This window comes from Zonotrichia leucophrys, chromosome 2 (assembly GCF_028769735.1).
Source record: "Zonotrichia leucophrys gambelii isolate GWCS_2022_RI chromosome 2, RI_Zleu_2.0, whole genome shotgun sequence".
NCBI classification, from domain to species: Eukaryota; Metazoa; Chordata; class Aves; order Passeriformes; family Passerellidae; genus Zonotrichia; species Zonotrichia leucophrys.
In genome coordinates this window covers 113,127,931-113,142,809 of record NC_088171.1, presented here as the reverse complement: position 1 = coordinate 113,142,809, position 14,879 = coordinate 113,127,931, and the positions used below count along the sequence as shown (strand labels likewise).

Sequence of the window (14,879 nt, the reverse complement as noted above, 5' to 3'; positions counted from 1 at the left end):
TGCATGACCTGATCTATCACTTAGTGTGGCAATTTCAATGGTGACCAGGAGCTTGCCCTTTGTGAAGTATTGAGGATTTTTCCATCAAGGTCTTTCATGGGATCCAGGGTGACGGGGAAAGTTATTAGGGTTTATTTTGAGAAAATATTTGGGAATCTTAGATGAAATAAAAGTGAAAATAGATCAGAGGAATTTTAAAATGTGTTTGTGTGCTTGTGTATACATATATATATATATATATATATGCAAGCAGATTATATAGATTATATGTACATATGTAATATCAACATATTGAGCATTATATTTACATACATTTATATGTCTGTGTGTGTGTGTGTGCATGTGTTCTAAGAAAATATCAGTGAGAAATGGGGATATAATTTTTTCTCCTATAGTGCTGGAACTGTCATATAAAGTATATATTATTTTAGAAGGGTTTTTCATCCTTCTACAATTAGTCATTTCAAACATATCCTTGGTGTAAATTCGATCATTTCAGAGTACCTTTCTGAGTAATGAAACAGCAATTGGTAAGTCAATGTCTCCACATCACTTCTACAAGATACAAAAAATATTTATTCTTACATATTTCTCTTACCTATTTTTCTCATACAGAGGAGAGTACTACAAAATCATCTGAGGAAACCCCTCATTTGGGTGGGCAAGAAAATTCCAGTCAAAGAAAAGACAACTATTCCAGCTATCAAGATGCCATGGCCAAATCTTTGATGAACATGGGAAAAGTAGCAAAAGATGCACCTAGTCAAGCAGTGGCAGAAAATCTAAATGATAGTGGCATTCAATCATTGAAAACAGAAAGTGATGACGCTGATGAATGTTACTTGATTAGCTCAGCTGAAGCAAAGGAAAAGACTGCTATCTCTGACCCAAAATACTGTTCATCTGAGGAAAATGAAAGTAACTCTGAAATTATGGACAATGAGTGGGATAGCTCTTCAAATTTCTCGGAAGAAACTAGTGTAAAGCCCCATGTAACTCAGAAATATATCGTAGAGTGTAAACAACCCAGCATCCTGGAAGTTCCAGAAATTAAGAAGGAAGAGGTCGAATATGGTCCTTGTGAAACACTCTGTGACTCAGAAACAGAGCTAAGAGCACCCCAGGAGCCTCACTCTGATCCTTTCGAGAAGAGAATCCAGAATCTCTTCCCTGAAAGTGAAGAAGACGACAATGAGTGCCTGTCCGAAACCACAGACGTGTCAGTTGAGCTGGACAAAACGAAAGGGAACTTGAGTTTGCTAGAGCAAGCAATCGCTCTGCAGGCAGAGCAAGGACATGTGTTCCACAGCACCTACAAGGAACTGGATAGGTTTCTTCTGGAGCATCTAGCAGGGGAAAGGAGACAAACCAAAGTTATTGACATTGGTGGGAGACAGATATTTAGCAGCAAACGTAAGGAAGTATTTTTGGCTCTTCTTGCTGGCTTAAGCATTTGTCCCGTGACTGATAGAGGATTCTGAGCTGGGTTTTATAGCAACAGTAAAGAATCTGGAATTTAGCTGGTAATTTTGTTAATTATGTACCTTCACACTAGTGCCTCACGTCTAACCAGGTTAAACGCTAGGTACTTGGCTTCCTGCCAAACTGCTATGTGAAATCATCAGTAATGGGCACTAAAAGGCCTGTGTAGCTGGCACTGACATTCCTCCTCCTCCTTTTCCTCCTCCTCTGCTTCCTCCTCTGTAGGATGCTAATACAAACCTCCAAAGTTTCAGCAGCCGAAAGGCAAGGCATTAAAACAGTACCCAAGGGCAAGTTTGGGGTGAAAAATTGGCCTCTCCCAAAGATATCAACTAATTCCTAAGCCATGTGTTTTCTGAGTTCAGTCTACTTCATTAGTATCAAGTATTGTATAGTATAGTTAAATATAAGTATAATATTAGCATATTGGTATCAATCATTATTACATCAATCAACATTACATTTTTCTATATCTAGCAGTTTTGAGCCAGGAAAGCACAAGCCATGCTCTTCTGCCTCATTTGCCCTCAGCAGAAACACCAGTAAATTCCAAAATCTTTATTGTTTCTGAGGGTTTGTGATATCCTACAAACGTGTAGGAACATAATTCAATTTTCATCACTTAATCAGGCTTTCAGAAGTGGAGACTTAAAAGATTTGGGTTTGATTTATAAACTGGGCTGTCTTGTATGAAACTCCTCAATTGAGGATAATTACAGAACATCGAGAGATGTCATTTTATAAGCACACGCTCTTCTGTAGTAAGTAACAATACATTCATCTGTCCTTTGACTTTTCCTTTTGGCCTTGCAAACATCCCGAGGTCACTCTAGCACTGATGTTATTTCTGCTTTTGATGAACGATTTACTTTGGTATTTCTAATGTAACTTTAGAGTAGTCCCTGTGGACATAATAAATAAATATTATAGTAATTTACTTATCTGAAGCATTTAGTGTGAAAGAGAACTGACAGGCATTTTTAGGATCTGCAACTATAAAATATTTCCTGCAGTATTAAGGAAGAAAATGCAGACATCTCATTTTTGTGTCTCAGGCACTGTTTTCATTAGCATGTCTTAAGCTGTGCATGCATGAACTACATGAACTTTTATTTGCTCAGATGACTTTGGCTTATGCAGGAACTTTATAAATATCTTTTCCTGCCCTGAGAGCAACTGTATTGGCCAGGTTCACATTGGTGTCAATGTGACTTTCTCACAGCACACATAGGAAAGAGCAGCGATGTAGGAATGGCAGAATCTATCCCTTCCTGATTCACCTCATATTATAATTAGCTGTGGTTTCCAGGTGAGTTCAGAGGTAATACCCATGGAGAAACATACCCGGCTTTGTTTGGGTTGTATAAACACCATGATTGTAGGTAATGTTGTATCGGGCACATAATTTTGCCACTTTATATAATTAACTGGGTTTTATTTCTAAAAAATCTACCATCAAATCCATCAGCTCTTAATTTTCACTCTTGGATGCTAAATCAGAAAAAAATCTATTCATCATAAACCTTTCCAATTACCGGAGAAAACACTAAAGCATATTTCTGGGTCCCTCTTTATTTTCTGTTCACTATTGCAGCACTTTCCATTTGCAGTGATTCTAAAAAGTATGTGGTCTCCTGATGATGCTGAGTCTATTTGCTTTCCTCCCCATTTATTTATTTTATTTTTTTTTTAATCTAAAAACTTGCCAGGAAGTTTAACCCTCAGCTGCCCCTGGTTATTCTGTCCCTAAGCATATCCTACCTCATAGTCCAGAAAAAATTAGTTTGAAAGAGGCAGCTCCCTGTGCTGGCTGCAGCTGTTTTCTCCCCCAGCACCAAATGCTGTTGGCAGCCAATCACAGATGGAGCTAAAACCATCCTCAGCAATTTATGCGGCCACTTCCTCCAGATTTCTCACAAGAGAATTTCTGGACCAGAAATCATTCCTTTCTCTCCCAGACTTTTGATCCTGCATTGGAAATCAAATAAAGGTTTTCTGACCAGTGCTTCTTGCACAATTCTAGGTGCTTGAAACAGAATTTGGGAGGCTGTTACAGAGTGGTAGCAGTGGGGCTGGGCTGAGACCTCGCCTTTGAAAGGGTATCGGCTGCTCCATGTTTTCAGTGTCTTTGTGGGCTGCTCCACAAAGCAGCACTGCCATGTGTACCAGAGGGAGCTGCTTGCCTTGCCTCTCAAATGTAAAGTGGCATGTATTCAGTTTCCTAACAAAGAACCTACAGCCTAGAGATCTGTGATATTTAAGGAATGGCTTCTGGTTGAAATGCTTTTTGTTTGTTTGTTTATTTGTTTCACACCTCAGCTTTTATTTGGTTGTCCCAGCTTCCTGGAGTCTGACATTAACAGAGCAAAAGATTGTTTCTCCTTTTTTTATTTATTCCTTTATAGATCTTACTGTTGGCTCATGCTGCCAGTTTTCTGGCTTATTGGATTGTGGCTTCTGTCCTGTTTGAGGCTCTGAATGGAATAAATGATACTGCAATCCTAAAGCTATATAATTTAGCACATAAATGGCATAATGGGAGAGGGAAATAATTGTTTAAAGGACACTATGAAAACCTGAAGTGATGTTTCAGTTGCATACATCCCTGTTAAAACTTTGGACAAGAATTAAATCTGAAGTATAAAATAGAGAAAATCATTCAGCTAGGATCACTCAGCTGAGCACAGACAGGGGCTAAACCCAAACAAAATCTTTATCTGATTTCTCTGCAGATTCACCCAGGCCTGAAAAGAGAGAAACCAAATGCCCCATCCCAGGATGTGATGGCACAGGGCACGTGACTGGGCTGTACCCTCACCACCGCAGTCTCTCAGGCTGTCCACATAAAGTTAGAGTGCCACTAGAAAGTGAGTATCACCACCCTGCAGCCCAGAACAACAACTGGATCTGTCTCAGTATTGTGGGTAGTATGTGCTTCTGCTGGAGAAGAATCCCCTTTTTTCAGCATGAGATAGCAGGATGAGACTGGGAAAGAAGCCATCACCCCTTCTTTGCCCTCTATCTCACAGCACAGCCCTGCTTCCCACACTTGCGCAGCTCAGGTGCTCCTCGGCATCATCCTTACAAACAGCAGCAGGCTCCTTAGGTAGCCTGAGAAGAACAAGATCAGGCAGCCTGTTCCCAAGCTGCCAGCAGACCTGCATGCTGCAGTCCCATGAATCTTCATGAAGTTGTTCTCTCACACCTTTGCTAAGGCACAGACATCTCCTGCTTGTTCCGGAGCCGAGGCCTCGTTTGCCGCAGCCGCGCACGGAGGCTGCTGGCTCTCACTGCCAACAGATGAGAGGCCTGGGCATGCTTATGCAGAGATGTTTTTAGCATCCCCCTTACTGCTGAGCTCCAAAAGGTTATTTCCATCAGTACATCCCAGCACTGGTCCACAGCAGGTCCCTGTCTTGTAACAGTATCACACTAACCCTTTTATGCCCAGTCTAGCCTGAATTTCCCTGCTTATTTCTGACTGTGCTGCTCTGATAATATTGGCTTGTGTGTGTGTGTGTGTGTGTGTGTGTGTGTGTAATCCTGCAACATTATGCAATGAAATGCTGCATAATAAGCCAAAAACTTAATGTGAAACTATCCACTTAAACACCCTAGTTAGTCAGATTGTTCTTTGTGGTGGTATGCATAACAACAAATTAAAAGGATATTTGCACTTTACCAAAATCCTCTTCCTAACTGTAGCTCTCCCCTTTTTTAAATCTGGTACAAAACTGTATTCATGGAAACATCTGCTGAATTAAGCAGGCTGCATTTGGAAGTCCTTAGCAACATTAACTTCCTAAAAACTTAAAATTAACAAATCTGTGTTAATTACCATACTTCCAATTAGATGTGCTCTGTCCTAATGGGGAAAAAAAAAAAAGAAGTAGTTAGAATTTGGTTCCTGGCAGAGCAAACCTGTGGAATGAAAAGTCAGCTTTTGTGAAACACTGTAAGATGTTTTATGTTTAACATAGACATATCTGTCAGTTTTAGCAAAGGTCATCCACATCTAAGGATTAGAAATGTACAGGCAAGAGTTTGCAATCGCTGCTGAGTGTAAGCTGATGCTTGGAATTATTACTGATTGGTCCAAGGCAGTTCCAGCACAGCTCAGATGAGCAAAAGGTGTAATGTTCAAAAGGAGATACTCAAAACATCTGATAAAATGAATAAACAGCCTTCCTGTACTTGAGAGATTTCCTTTCCTGGGACAGAGAGGGACTGCAGCTCCATGGAACATGGACTATATGGCCCAGGGCTCCTCTGCCTTTTCCAGTGTTAGTGGTGTATAAAGGGATTCATGATTTAACACCTTTGCTGACTTCCACTTGTGTTCTTTTGAAGTCGGTATAAAGAATTTTGTGCATGTGGGAAGCCTCACCACAGCAATATAGAAATAAACTGGTTTATGCTGGAGGCACCATATTCACTGTGTTGTAGGTCCTTTGCTTCCCCCCTTCTTTTGTGATAAAAATGTGAAAGAATTGAGAATCTGAATTCAAAGAGGATATGTTCATTTTTTTAAAGATATGTATTTTTAATTGATGCCTTTTATTATCAACTTTTTTTTTTTAATTTCTGTTTAGTTCTTGCCATGCATGAAAATGTTTTAAAGTGTCCCACCCCAGGATGCACTGGAAGAGGACATGTCAACAGCAATCGCAACACACACCGAAGGTAGAGCAGAAATATTCCTGTCCACTTAAAACCTAACACGTACTCGGGAGTAAATTGATAGGCACATCTTGGAATTAGATGCTATGTACTACACTGAAGAGTGTCTATGAACTGCAAGGGCAGCCTTTATTATTTATAACCAAATAATTGTGTTTAATTCCTTTACATAAAAAATGGCTGCAGCACAGAGGATGGCAAATTCCACTAGTATTTTCATAGATGAGATTTAAAGCTACAATTTCATTACAGTCCTAACATTGAAAAATCATCATGTACAAGGAGAAGGAATGAAAAAATACATTATTATTGCTACAACTGGAAAACACAATGGAGACCAAAACCCATTTATTTTGCACCACTACATGCTAGCCATTGACAGGAACTTCCAATCAGGGCACATTCCCTTTTAGCAAACCAGAAAATTTTAAGTGAACTATTTTGAAATCTGTTTAAAAGCTCCACTTATTATTACCCTCAGAAATACCATCTTCCTGCCTGGAACACTCCTGTCTGTTTAACATGCTGCCTGCAGGAGAGAAAGTAAAATTGAGAAAAGACTTCCAGACAGGCAGCTGGGGAATCACAGCTGGACTGCAGGTGAGACAGAGATCCACTCTCTGTCTCCAGCAAGCCACTGCTGTCAGCACAGCTCTTGTCAGTACTGCTTTCTGCTGGAAGCAGTATATTCCATCATACTGCTGAAATTGGGAAAATATAATGTCAATCTTAAAATCAAACTTGAGACATAAGAGATCTGAATTTCTGTGCGATTTTGGGGTTTTTGTTTATTGATTGATTTGTTACTGCACCAAAATTAAAATTTATCATATCCTTTTAATACAAAAATTACTAAATCTTTATCAGACATATGATTACCTTTTCTACAAGGATATATAAGGAACAAGCAGATATTTTTCCTTTGTTTTTCCTGTTTTAAATCCCTAGTCATCTTTGAAGCACATCAGCTGTATCATGAGCAACCCATGAATAGGATAAGAAAACATGTTCTAATCTAATAAAACAAACAGGAAAATATAAGCTAGCACAACTCAAAATGATAAAATGTGTTCTTTGGTAACAGTCTCTCATATATCCCTGGGTTTTTTTCCCAAATTCACTTTCCTTTTAATCAGCAGGAGGCTTATATGCATGGTTTAGCTGATAAAGTAAATGTCATTTGTCAAAAAATTTACTAGTGACTTGCCAGACACAAAACATCAAAGCTGAACTGTGGAAAACTCCTACATGATTCAGTTTCCAGATATATCACCTAAAATACACAGATTTCACAGTTTTGCATTAAGGATTGAAAAACAGATGAATCTGGGCTATAGCAGCAGCAGTTCCCTTAAGTGCACAGACTATCAAAGTCACTGGTTTCCACAGAAAAACAGCACGGATCTCCTCTGCACAATAATTAATTTCAATGTTTTTTTCTTGTTGTCTCTCTTCTTCACCTTTGCTTTTCAACAGCCTTTCTGGTTGTCCAATTGCTGCAGCTGAAAAGCTGGCAATGTCCCAAGAAAAGAACCAGCTCGAGTCTCCAAAAGCTGGGCAGTGCCATGATCAGACTCACAGGTAGGAGCCCTCACAAACCAGTTTCTCCTAACAAACTCTTATCTATGCACAAACTCTGTTGGCTGGTCCTCAGATCTTTCACCCACTTCAGTGGTTACCCAGTTTTCCAAAATGAGGCTCTGCAAAACTATCAGATTCTCAAAATAAACCACCATTTTTCTGTTGGTTCGTGTGCATGAGGCTGACATTAAAGACGAGAGGTGTATCTTTGGAGAAGCAATCAAATATATCCTATTAAATCTTACTCCCAAACAAGTAACCTGATCAGAACAATTCATAGAATTTCTTTATCTTTAGTTTATTGGTTTAATTAATTTATATTTTATACAATGACATCAAAAAGGAGAAACACTTTTTAGTGCAATTGTATTTTGTCTGAGTTATATGGACCCTACAGACACGCATAATTTGCACATCATTGGCACCACGACCATTACAACCTATTATATTCAGGTCTATTTGGGGACACTTTAATTTGTGGATTATTGACATGATCAGCTCTAATGGTTCCTTCAGAGCCATTACAGAATATTATGTCCATGTGTCTGCCAACTGCACGTGCCTTAACTCTACATATGAAAAGTCCTAAGGAAATTACTAAAGACAAGTAGTTACTGAATATTAACTAAATGGAATAACACACCATAAATCATTCATTCTTCCCAAACAGCACAAGCAATTATTTCAGATCATCTTATATAATATTTATACCATACTCATTCACAGTAAAGTGAGAACAATACTGATCCAAAAAAACTAAAAGCTAGAAAAAAATCCAGACAAATTTTCAGAACTAAAGGAAATGGCAATCTAGAGGTGAGTAACTTCCTTGTAAGTAGCCCAAACTGCTATTAAAGAATACTGCATTTTTTAATGTCCCCATCTTTTAGTTTGTGAAGTTTTGCATGTGATAATAGCACACTTTTGGATTATGAGGTGCAATCATATCCTATTTTTCAAGACAAGGTTATTTAAAAACATTCTCATCTTTCTCCTTCATTCTTTTCCTCTTCTCTGCAGGACAAATTTAGCAAAGCAGTCTGAGCTATCTCAGTTCAGTTACAGAGCTTCACAGTCAGTCACTTCCTCCAGAGGCACCCCGGGGAAAGAGCAGGAGAAGTTTGGGAAAGTCCCATTTGATTATGCCAGTTTTGATGCACAAGTCTTTGGCAAACGCACAACAGCACCTGTGACACAAGGTCGAAAAACACCTCAGTTTCTTGAATGTAAGCTCAAAATTCAGTTTTCTATTGAAGAAGGGGCAAAATGTCAATGATTTCTTTTTTCCTTTTTGCTTGTTCTGCTTTCAAACTTTGAGAATTCTAGAAAGGTCTGTAGAAACTGTCTTTAATCACTTTTGTCTAGAATGTTAACTAGAATCACTAATTTGTGAAATATAGAATTTTGAAACACTAAATATCATCACTACAAAGTTTGCTTTTTTGATGCTTCTTTTAAAAGCAGTTATCAGTGGAAAAGAGGAGTAAAAATGAATGTTTTATGTATTACCTGTTACCTTCTTCCTTGATTAAATTGAGGTATCATTATGGGATAGAAGACAAGTCCCATGGAATGTGTCTGCACAAGGTGTAATGAACTGTAATACAGAGAAATCCAAGTTAAATTTTAAAGATGCTGCAGGTACCATTTAGGTGAATCTACACAGGTATTATTTCTCCTACATGAGCATGAGCCCCAGCTACATTAATTCTGGGCCTGGGGTAAATTTGACTTGGTACCTCATATTTCTGTACTAAATCATAGATATAGTGCAGTCATATTCATTGTGTCAAATTGTTATCAAGACTCTTCTTCTTGCATCATTTACTGATTTTCTGAGGCACTACTCTGTAAAAATGAGATACCACAGTGCAAACACTGAAAGTTTATTGCAGATGCTCTTCAGAATCTGCATGGGAAACACTGGCAAGGTTCTGCCGTTGAATTGACCATTATAAAATATTCTTTAGTTTAAATAAACAAATAATTCTGTTCCCATGAGGGAAATGGAAAACAAATGTTTCATTCCACCAAGACTGGATTCAGAAGAAAACAGAACCAGAACAATGTGAAAAAAAGGCTTCTTAATTGGCTTTTCTTTTGTCAATGACCAAAAGGAAAATAAAATAGGAAAACAAATTTTGTCCCACTTACTCCAACAAAGAAAAACATTCATAGTAAGGTGAACAGAAAAGCAAAAAAAAATTTTTAATTGATAAATTCATATATAAGTTAATTATAATATAATATACATGTAATACTATAAAATGTTATATATGTTTTATATATTTATAAAATTTTGCATATTTTTTATTTATTTGTGTACATGTCTGAGTACACAAAAACACACATGTTTGTAGGTATCTGGGTTTTGTGTGTATATATAAAAATACTCTATTTAAAATTGCAAATGAAAAGTAGATATTTATCTGACCTGGAAAATAGGCTTGCTTAAATGAAAGCAAATATATGCATTGCCACCTTCTTGGGTGGCAGATTTTCCAATTTTGCTTCTAAAATTGAATATTCCCTATTAGCTGTCTCTTTGCACAGATGTATGTCTATTTCACAGGTTCATTTCAAGGAAAAAAATGATTGAAATGTTTTTATACAAATGCAAATACATATATATGCAATTTATGTATGAAGTATATCAGAGCTGAAGTTTACAGCCTGTTGTTCTTGCAAAGATTACAATGTGCAGCTATTATTTTAATGGAAAGGTGAAAGTAAAAGAGCTGGTGAGTGATTTAACTCTTCAGGTAAACAAAAGTTGGCAATAAGAAGCTGATGATGCAGTGATGGGTTCAGAGTCCTATGTAAATATGCAGCCAGACAAAAAGCCCATCATTAGCCCTCTGTGGATTCTGCATTTGTAAACTTGTTTGTTGTTTTTTATTTTTTGGGGTTTTTTTTAACAAAACATACACCCTTTAAAGCCTTGGGTGGTTTTGTTGTTGGTTGGTAGGTTGTGGGTTTTTTTCTTTTAGGATAGGTAATGAAAAATGCACTTTCTGGTCTTTAAACACAATTTAAATTTCCTTGTAGTAAGCATTAAAAATGTAGACTGTCTTGTTTGTGCTACAGCGCTGTGCTTACAGCAGGGTAGATAAATCCTTTTTAATTTTCACTAGAGAAAGGGAGGACTGAATCATGAGGCTTTCATGTATTGCTCTACTGAGATGCCTCTAGTGCTTAGAGAAATGGAATATAGCATTCAGCTCCAGTCAAAGCACATAAACCAGCATTTCTTTCAGAGCATCCCAAGTTTGAGGAAAGATGAGTCCTCCTATGCCTTAGCGTTAGAAAGCACTCAGCCAAAGCTCTACATCCAAAGGCATCCAGAGCCTTGGGGCTCAGATCTTTAGGGAATGAGCAGATGGCCATATGCAGAAATGTTCTTGATGTATCTGGGTGTAGGCTGAGAAATTGGATTTTGCTTAGTTTATCTTTGTAGGACACTGTGAGGGCTGCAGACAAAAGAAGTGATTATTGCTTCTTTAGAACTGAAATCATGGTGCTGTGTTCTCCCTGCAACAGTTTATGCCATTTCAAGCTCCAAAATCCAGAAGAGAGAGCAGAGTTCTCTCTAACTGTTTTAGAGTAAATGCTGCTGATGAATAAGAAAACAAGGAACCACACACACCACTTTTGTTTGTGAAAGTGTTTTTCTGTTCACCTGTTAGTACTTAATTTTCAACTGACCTCTCTGTGCCTAATAAATCTGTGTATTATTCCAAATATAGCCAACAAAAGACTGCAAACCAAGATCATATGTATGTTCAAATTATTTTTATTGATTAAAGGGTAGACTTAAATTTGTAAATATTTCCACAAAATACTTAGCACTGAATGTTCCTTACAAGTAATGTTTTTATCTGATTTTTCTGCTTCATTCAAGAGCCTGGTTTTGTTCTCCTTAGCCACATAAATAAAGCTATTTAGGTAACAGACTTATTCATCTAGGTAGAGTAAGCAGTATTGTTTTTGCTAAGACTGGACAAGTCACTTTTGATTTTTTTTTTTTTTGCACATTAGAGCTCCAAGAGGAAACCTTTATAAGAGTACATTTACAATTGCATTTTTCCATTGGGGTGGTCAAATCACGGTGGATACCACACTACTGCTTGCTCAGTCTTTCCTTTGACATCATTGTTTTTAATGCCTGAGTTAAGGATAAGTAAAATATGAGTAAAAAATCTCAGAAGGTTTGTTGACAGATGTGTATTTCTCTAGGAAAAATTAAATTATGGTGTTTCTGAAGCCATTTTTACTGTAAACCCTTACTGGCAATAGCAAATTGATTGTTTTAAAATGTAGTCTTGGAATATTTTTTTTTTTATGTATGAAATTGTAGTCTGAGAAGCGAAACGATTTAACAGGAAAAATTTCATACATGCAATTGCTAATCAAATCTCTCTTCAACAGCAAAGCATTTTTCAAATCCAGTGAAATTTTCTAATCGACTGCCTAGCGCTAGCGCCCACACACAGAGCCCTTGCCATGCCAACTCTTATAGCTACGGTCAATGTAGTGAAGACACCCACATAGCAGCAGCTGCTGCTATCCTGAACCTTTCCACCCGCTGCAGGGAAGCAGCAGAGATCCTCTCCAACAAACCACAGAGTCTGTCTGCCAAGGTAGGGTAGTCCAAGAACCTGGAGGGTGTGCTAGCTACTGAACTGTGCGAATAAACTGTCTTTCATGTTAGTGACTGCATTAAATCCCCCAAAAGGAGGCTTCTGTTTGCATGCTCTTTTGAAGAGAGGCAGAGAGAGAGAGAAAAAAAAAATCAGTAACGCAGTGACCAGTTCTGATAAAACTAAATAAATAGCAGGAATTATGTTGTTAATTCTTTTCATAATTGAGCGCTAATTACAAGGGGGGAGTTTTCTGGGAGGAAAAAAGAAAAAGGTTATTTGAAATCCAACAACAATCTGTGGCGGATAATGAGTAAGATCTGTTTTAAGAGGGAATTTTTCTCCCTCTGAAACCTGCCATTAGTGATCATTTTGGAGACTGACTTAAAAAAAATATAAAGATCATATGATTAATCAAGGAGATATTTGCTAGCAATGGAACAGAACTACCTATGGAGTCTGTTGTGTTTGGAGCCCCTAACAGTTTGGCAAGGTGGAGAGGGGGGAATAACAACTGACTTTGGTAACATTCCTCTTTCTGCTGGCAAGAGTGGAGAATCAGGCCCACTGTGTTTGGAGATAGATAATTTGGGCAAGTCTGTCATAATGGAAAGCTGCCTAATTTTGTAGATGTTTGTGTGGCTTTCGTGTTTTGTTTTCTGCTCTGCATTTCCTCACAGATCTTTATGATTTACAAATGGTGCTGTGTGAGCTGTGAGCCTTATTTTCTGTGCCATTACATAGTATTATAATGCTGATGAAAATAGACGAGATTTTCTTCTGATGGCAGTGGTGTGGGAGCACTGTTGTTTATTATTTACATTAAAGTCACACATGTTCCACTGCAATGAAACTTTTGAAAGCTCTTTGTAGATAAGAGGGAGTCATTACAAGAACTTAAAGAGAAGTAACTGGGGAGTGAAAAGAGGTGCATTTGTCAAAACACAGCATAGCAGGTGTGCTTCTTCAAAAGACAGATGATCTGTTTTTCTGCAAATCAGTGTCACTCCGCCTTATCCCTCTGTTATCTGAGCCTCGCAAGGCTCATTCTGGCCAGGTGTGTCTTCCACAGCTGTTGATCTACATTTTGGTTGAGGGTTTATTCACCACTGCTAGGAGGTTAGCTATTATTTTTTGAGTACAACCATTAATTTTGCCACCAGCATAACACCTTGTCAGGTATTCTGAGCCTTGTGCCTATGCAGAGTGGTATCTCCTACTTTGCTGCTTTTGATTTCTACTTGTGCATGAAGTTTTGGACATTAAAATCAACACTGGGAGCTGCCACGGGGTAAACTTTTTTAGAGTGGTCACAGGTATTCCCTGTAACTCATTATCTGTTCCAAAGACTCTGTAGAACCTCTCCTAATGACAAATCCATCCTTGATATCTGCTGCAAAAAACCTTTATCAGTCTTTAATAGAGACTTCTTCTAGTAGGGAAATGGAAATTGATGCCAATGGTTGGATTAAATTGCTGCAGCAGCCTTTGGCTGACCTCAGCAATAGACCTTTGTTGCCAGAGAAGAGCAGTAAAGGGACCAGGCATAACCCAAAGATTTTCTCCTATGTACCTGCTTCACAGTTGCCAAATCACAGGGAAGGATTGAATGGAAGTGAACATAACAGTAATGACACAGAGGGGCACTTGGGGCACATAGCTGACTCCTTTTTCACAGCCAGGAATCCAGCCTGAAAGAAAATCACCTGCCTACCTTGCTATCTGCCTGCCTCCACTTTTGCCAGACTTTCTGGAGGGCATACTGCTACAAAACATCTGACAGAAGAATCAGAATTAGCTTCTGGCCAAAATACAGACAAGTAAGCCCCAAACAGATTTGGTGTCCAAAAGTACACAAAACACATTTTTATTTGGTTTTGGATATTTATTACCTTGATCGTACAGGATTCAAACCAAAAATTTGTGAATAAAGTTGCCAGACTCTCTTCAATGAAGACACTTTTTAATTTTAAAATATGAAACAATAAAGTACTATTTATCAGTGTTTCTGAATTGTTTTGTGGCTGGTGGTGGCCACAAATGTAAATGTTTAATTGCTAGGATATCTTAAAAATTTTTAAATTATTAAAAAAACCTCTTGAGACTTTATCTGTATTTGAACTCAAATAACGCAACACATTACTAGAGAGTTAAATATTTCCTTTTTCTACTCAACAGCACACACATTCAACACATTTGAAAACAACTGTGTGGAGTGGCTGTGTTCAGAGCCCCACAGTATCAAGTGTCTCAGCCCTGCCCCTTGAAACACCCTTTTATTCCTTTTTCTAAGAAAACCTGATTAGCATCGTCCATACTTCAGCAGATCAAAGCTCCTGACTTGTAAAGGTGTTTGAGCATCAGGAGCCTCACTGCAATCCAGTCCTTGGTTCCTTACAGATGGGAGGCTGTGTGGTGGTAGAACAAGGGTATGTGAGACTGCAGAGGAATTCTCAGTCTTGCTGGAAATATTTTGCCAGTAGCACAATTGTCAGA

The 14,879-nt window shown here is 38.1% G+C and overlaps 1 protein-coding gene across 5 annotated transcripts in view; it reads left to right on the top strand.

The window, feature by feature from the left end:
• Nucleotides 1-14,879, top strand: part of ST18 (ST18 C2H2C-type zinc finger transcription factor) — a 169,536-nt gene that overhangs the window by 122,667 nt on the left and 31,990 nt on the right. For all 5 annotated transcript variants that reach the window (XM_064706090.1, XM_064706087.1, XM_064706092.1 and 2 more), the window contains 6 exons: nt 616-1,413; nt 4,215-4,349; nt 6,075-6,165; nt 7,639-7,743; nt 8,764-8,969; nt 12,172-12,383. In XM_064706090.1, coding sequence (XP_064562160.1) covers nt 616-1,413; nt 4,215-4,349; nt 6,075-6,165; nt 7,639-7,743; nt 8,764-8,969; nt 12,172-12,383 — 1,547 coding nt within the window. The remainder of the gene's footprint in view (nt 1-615; nt 1,414-4,214; nt 4,350-6,074; nt 6,166-7,638; nt 7,744-8,763; nt 8,970-12,171; nt 12,384-14,879) is intronic.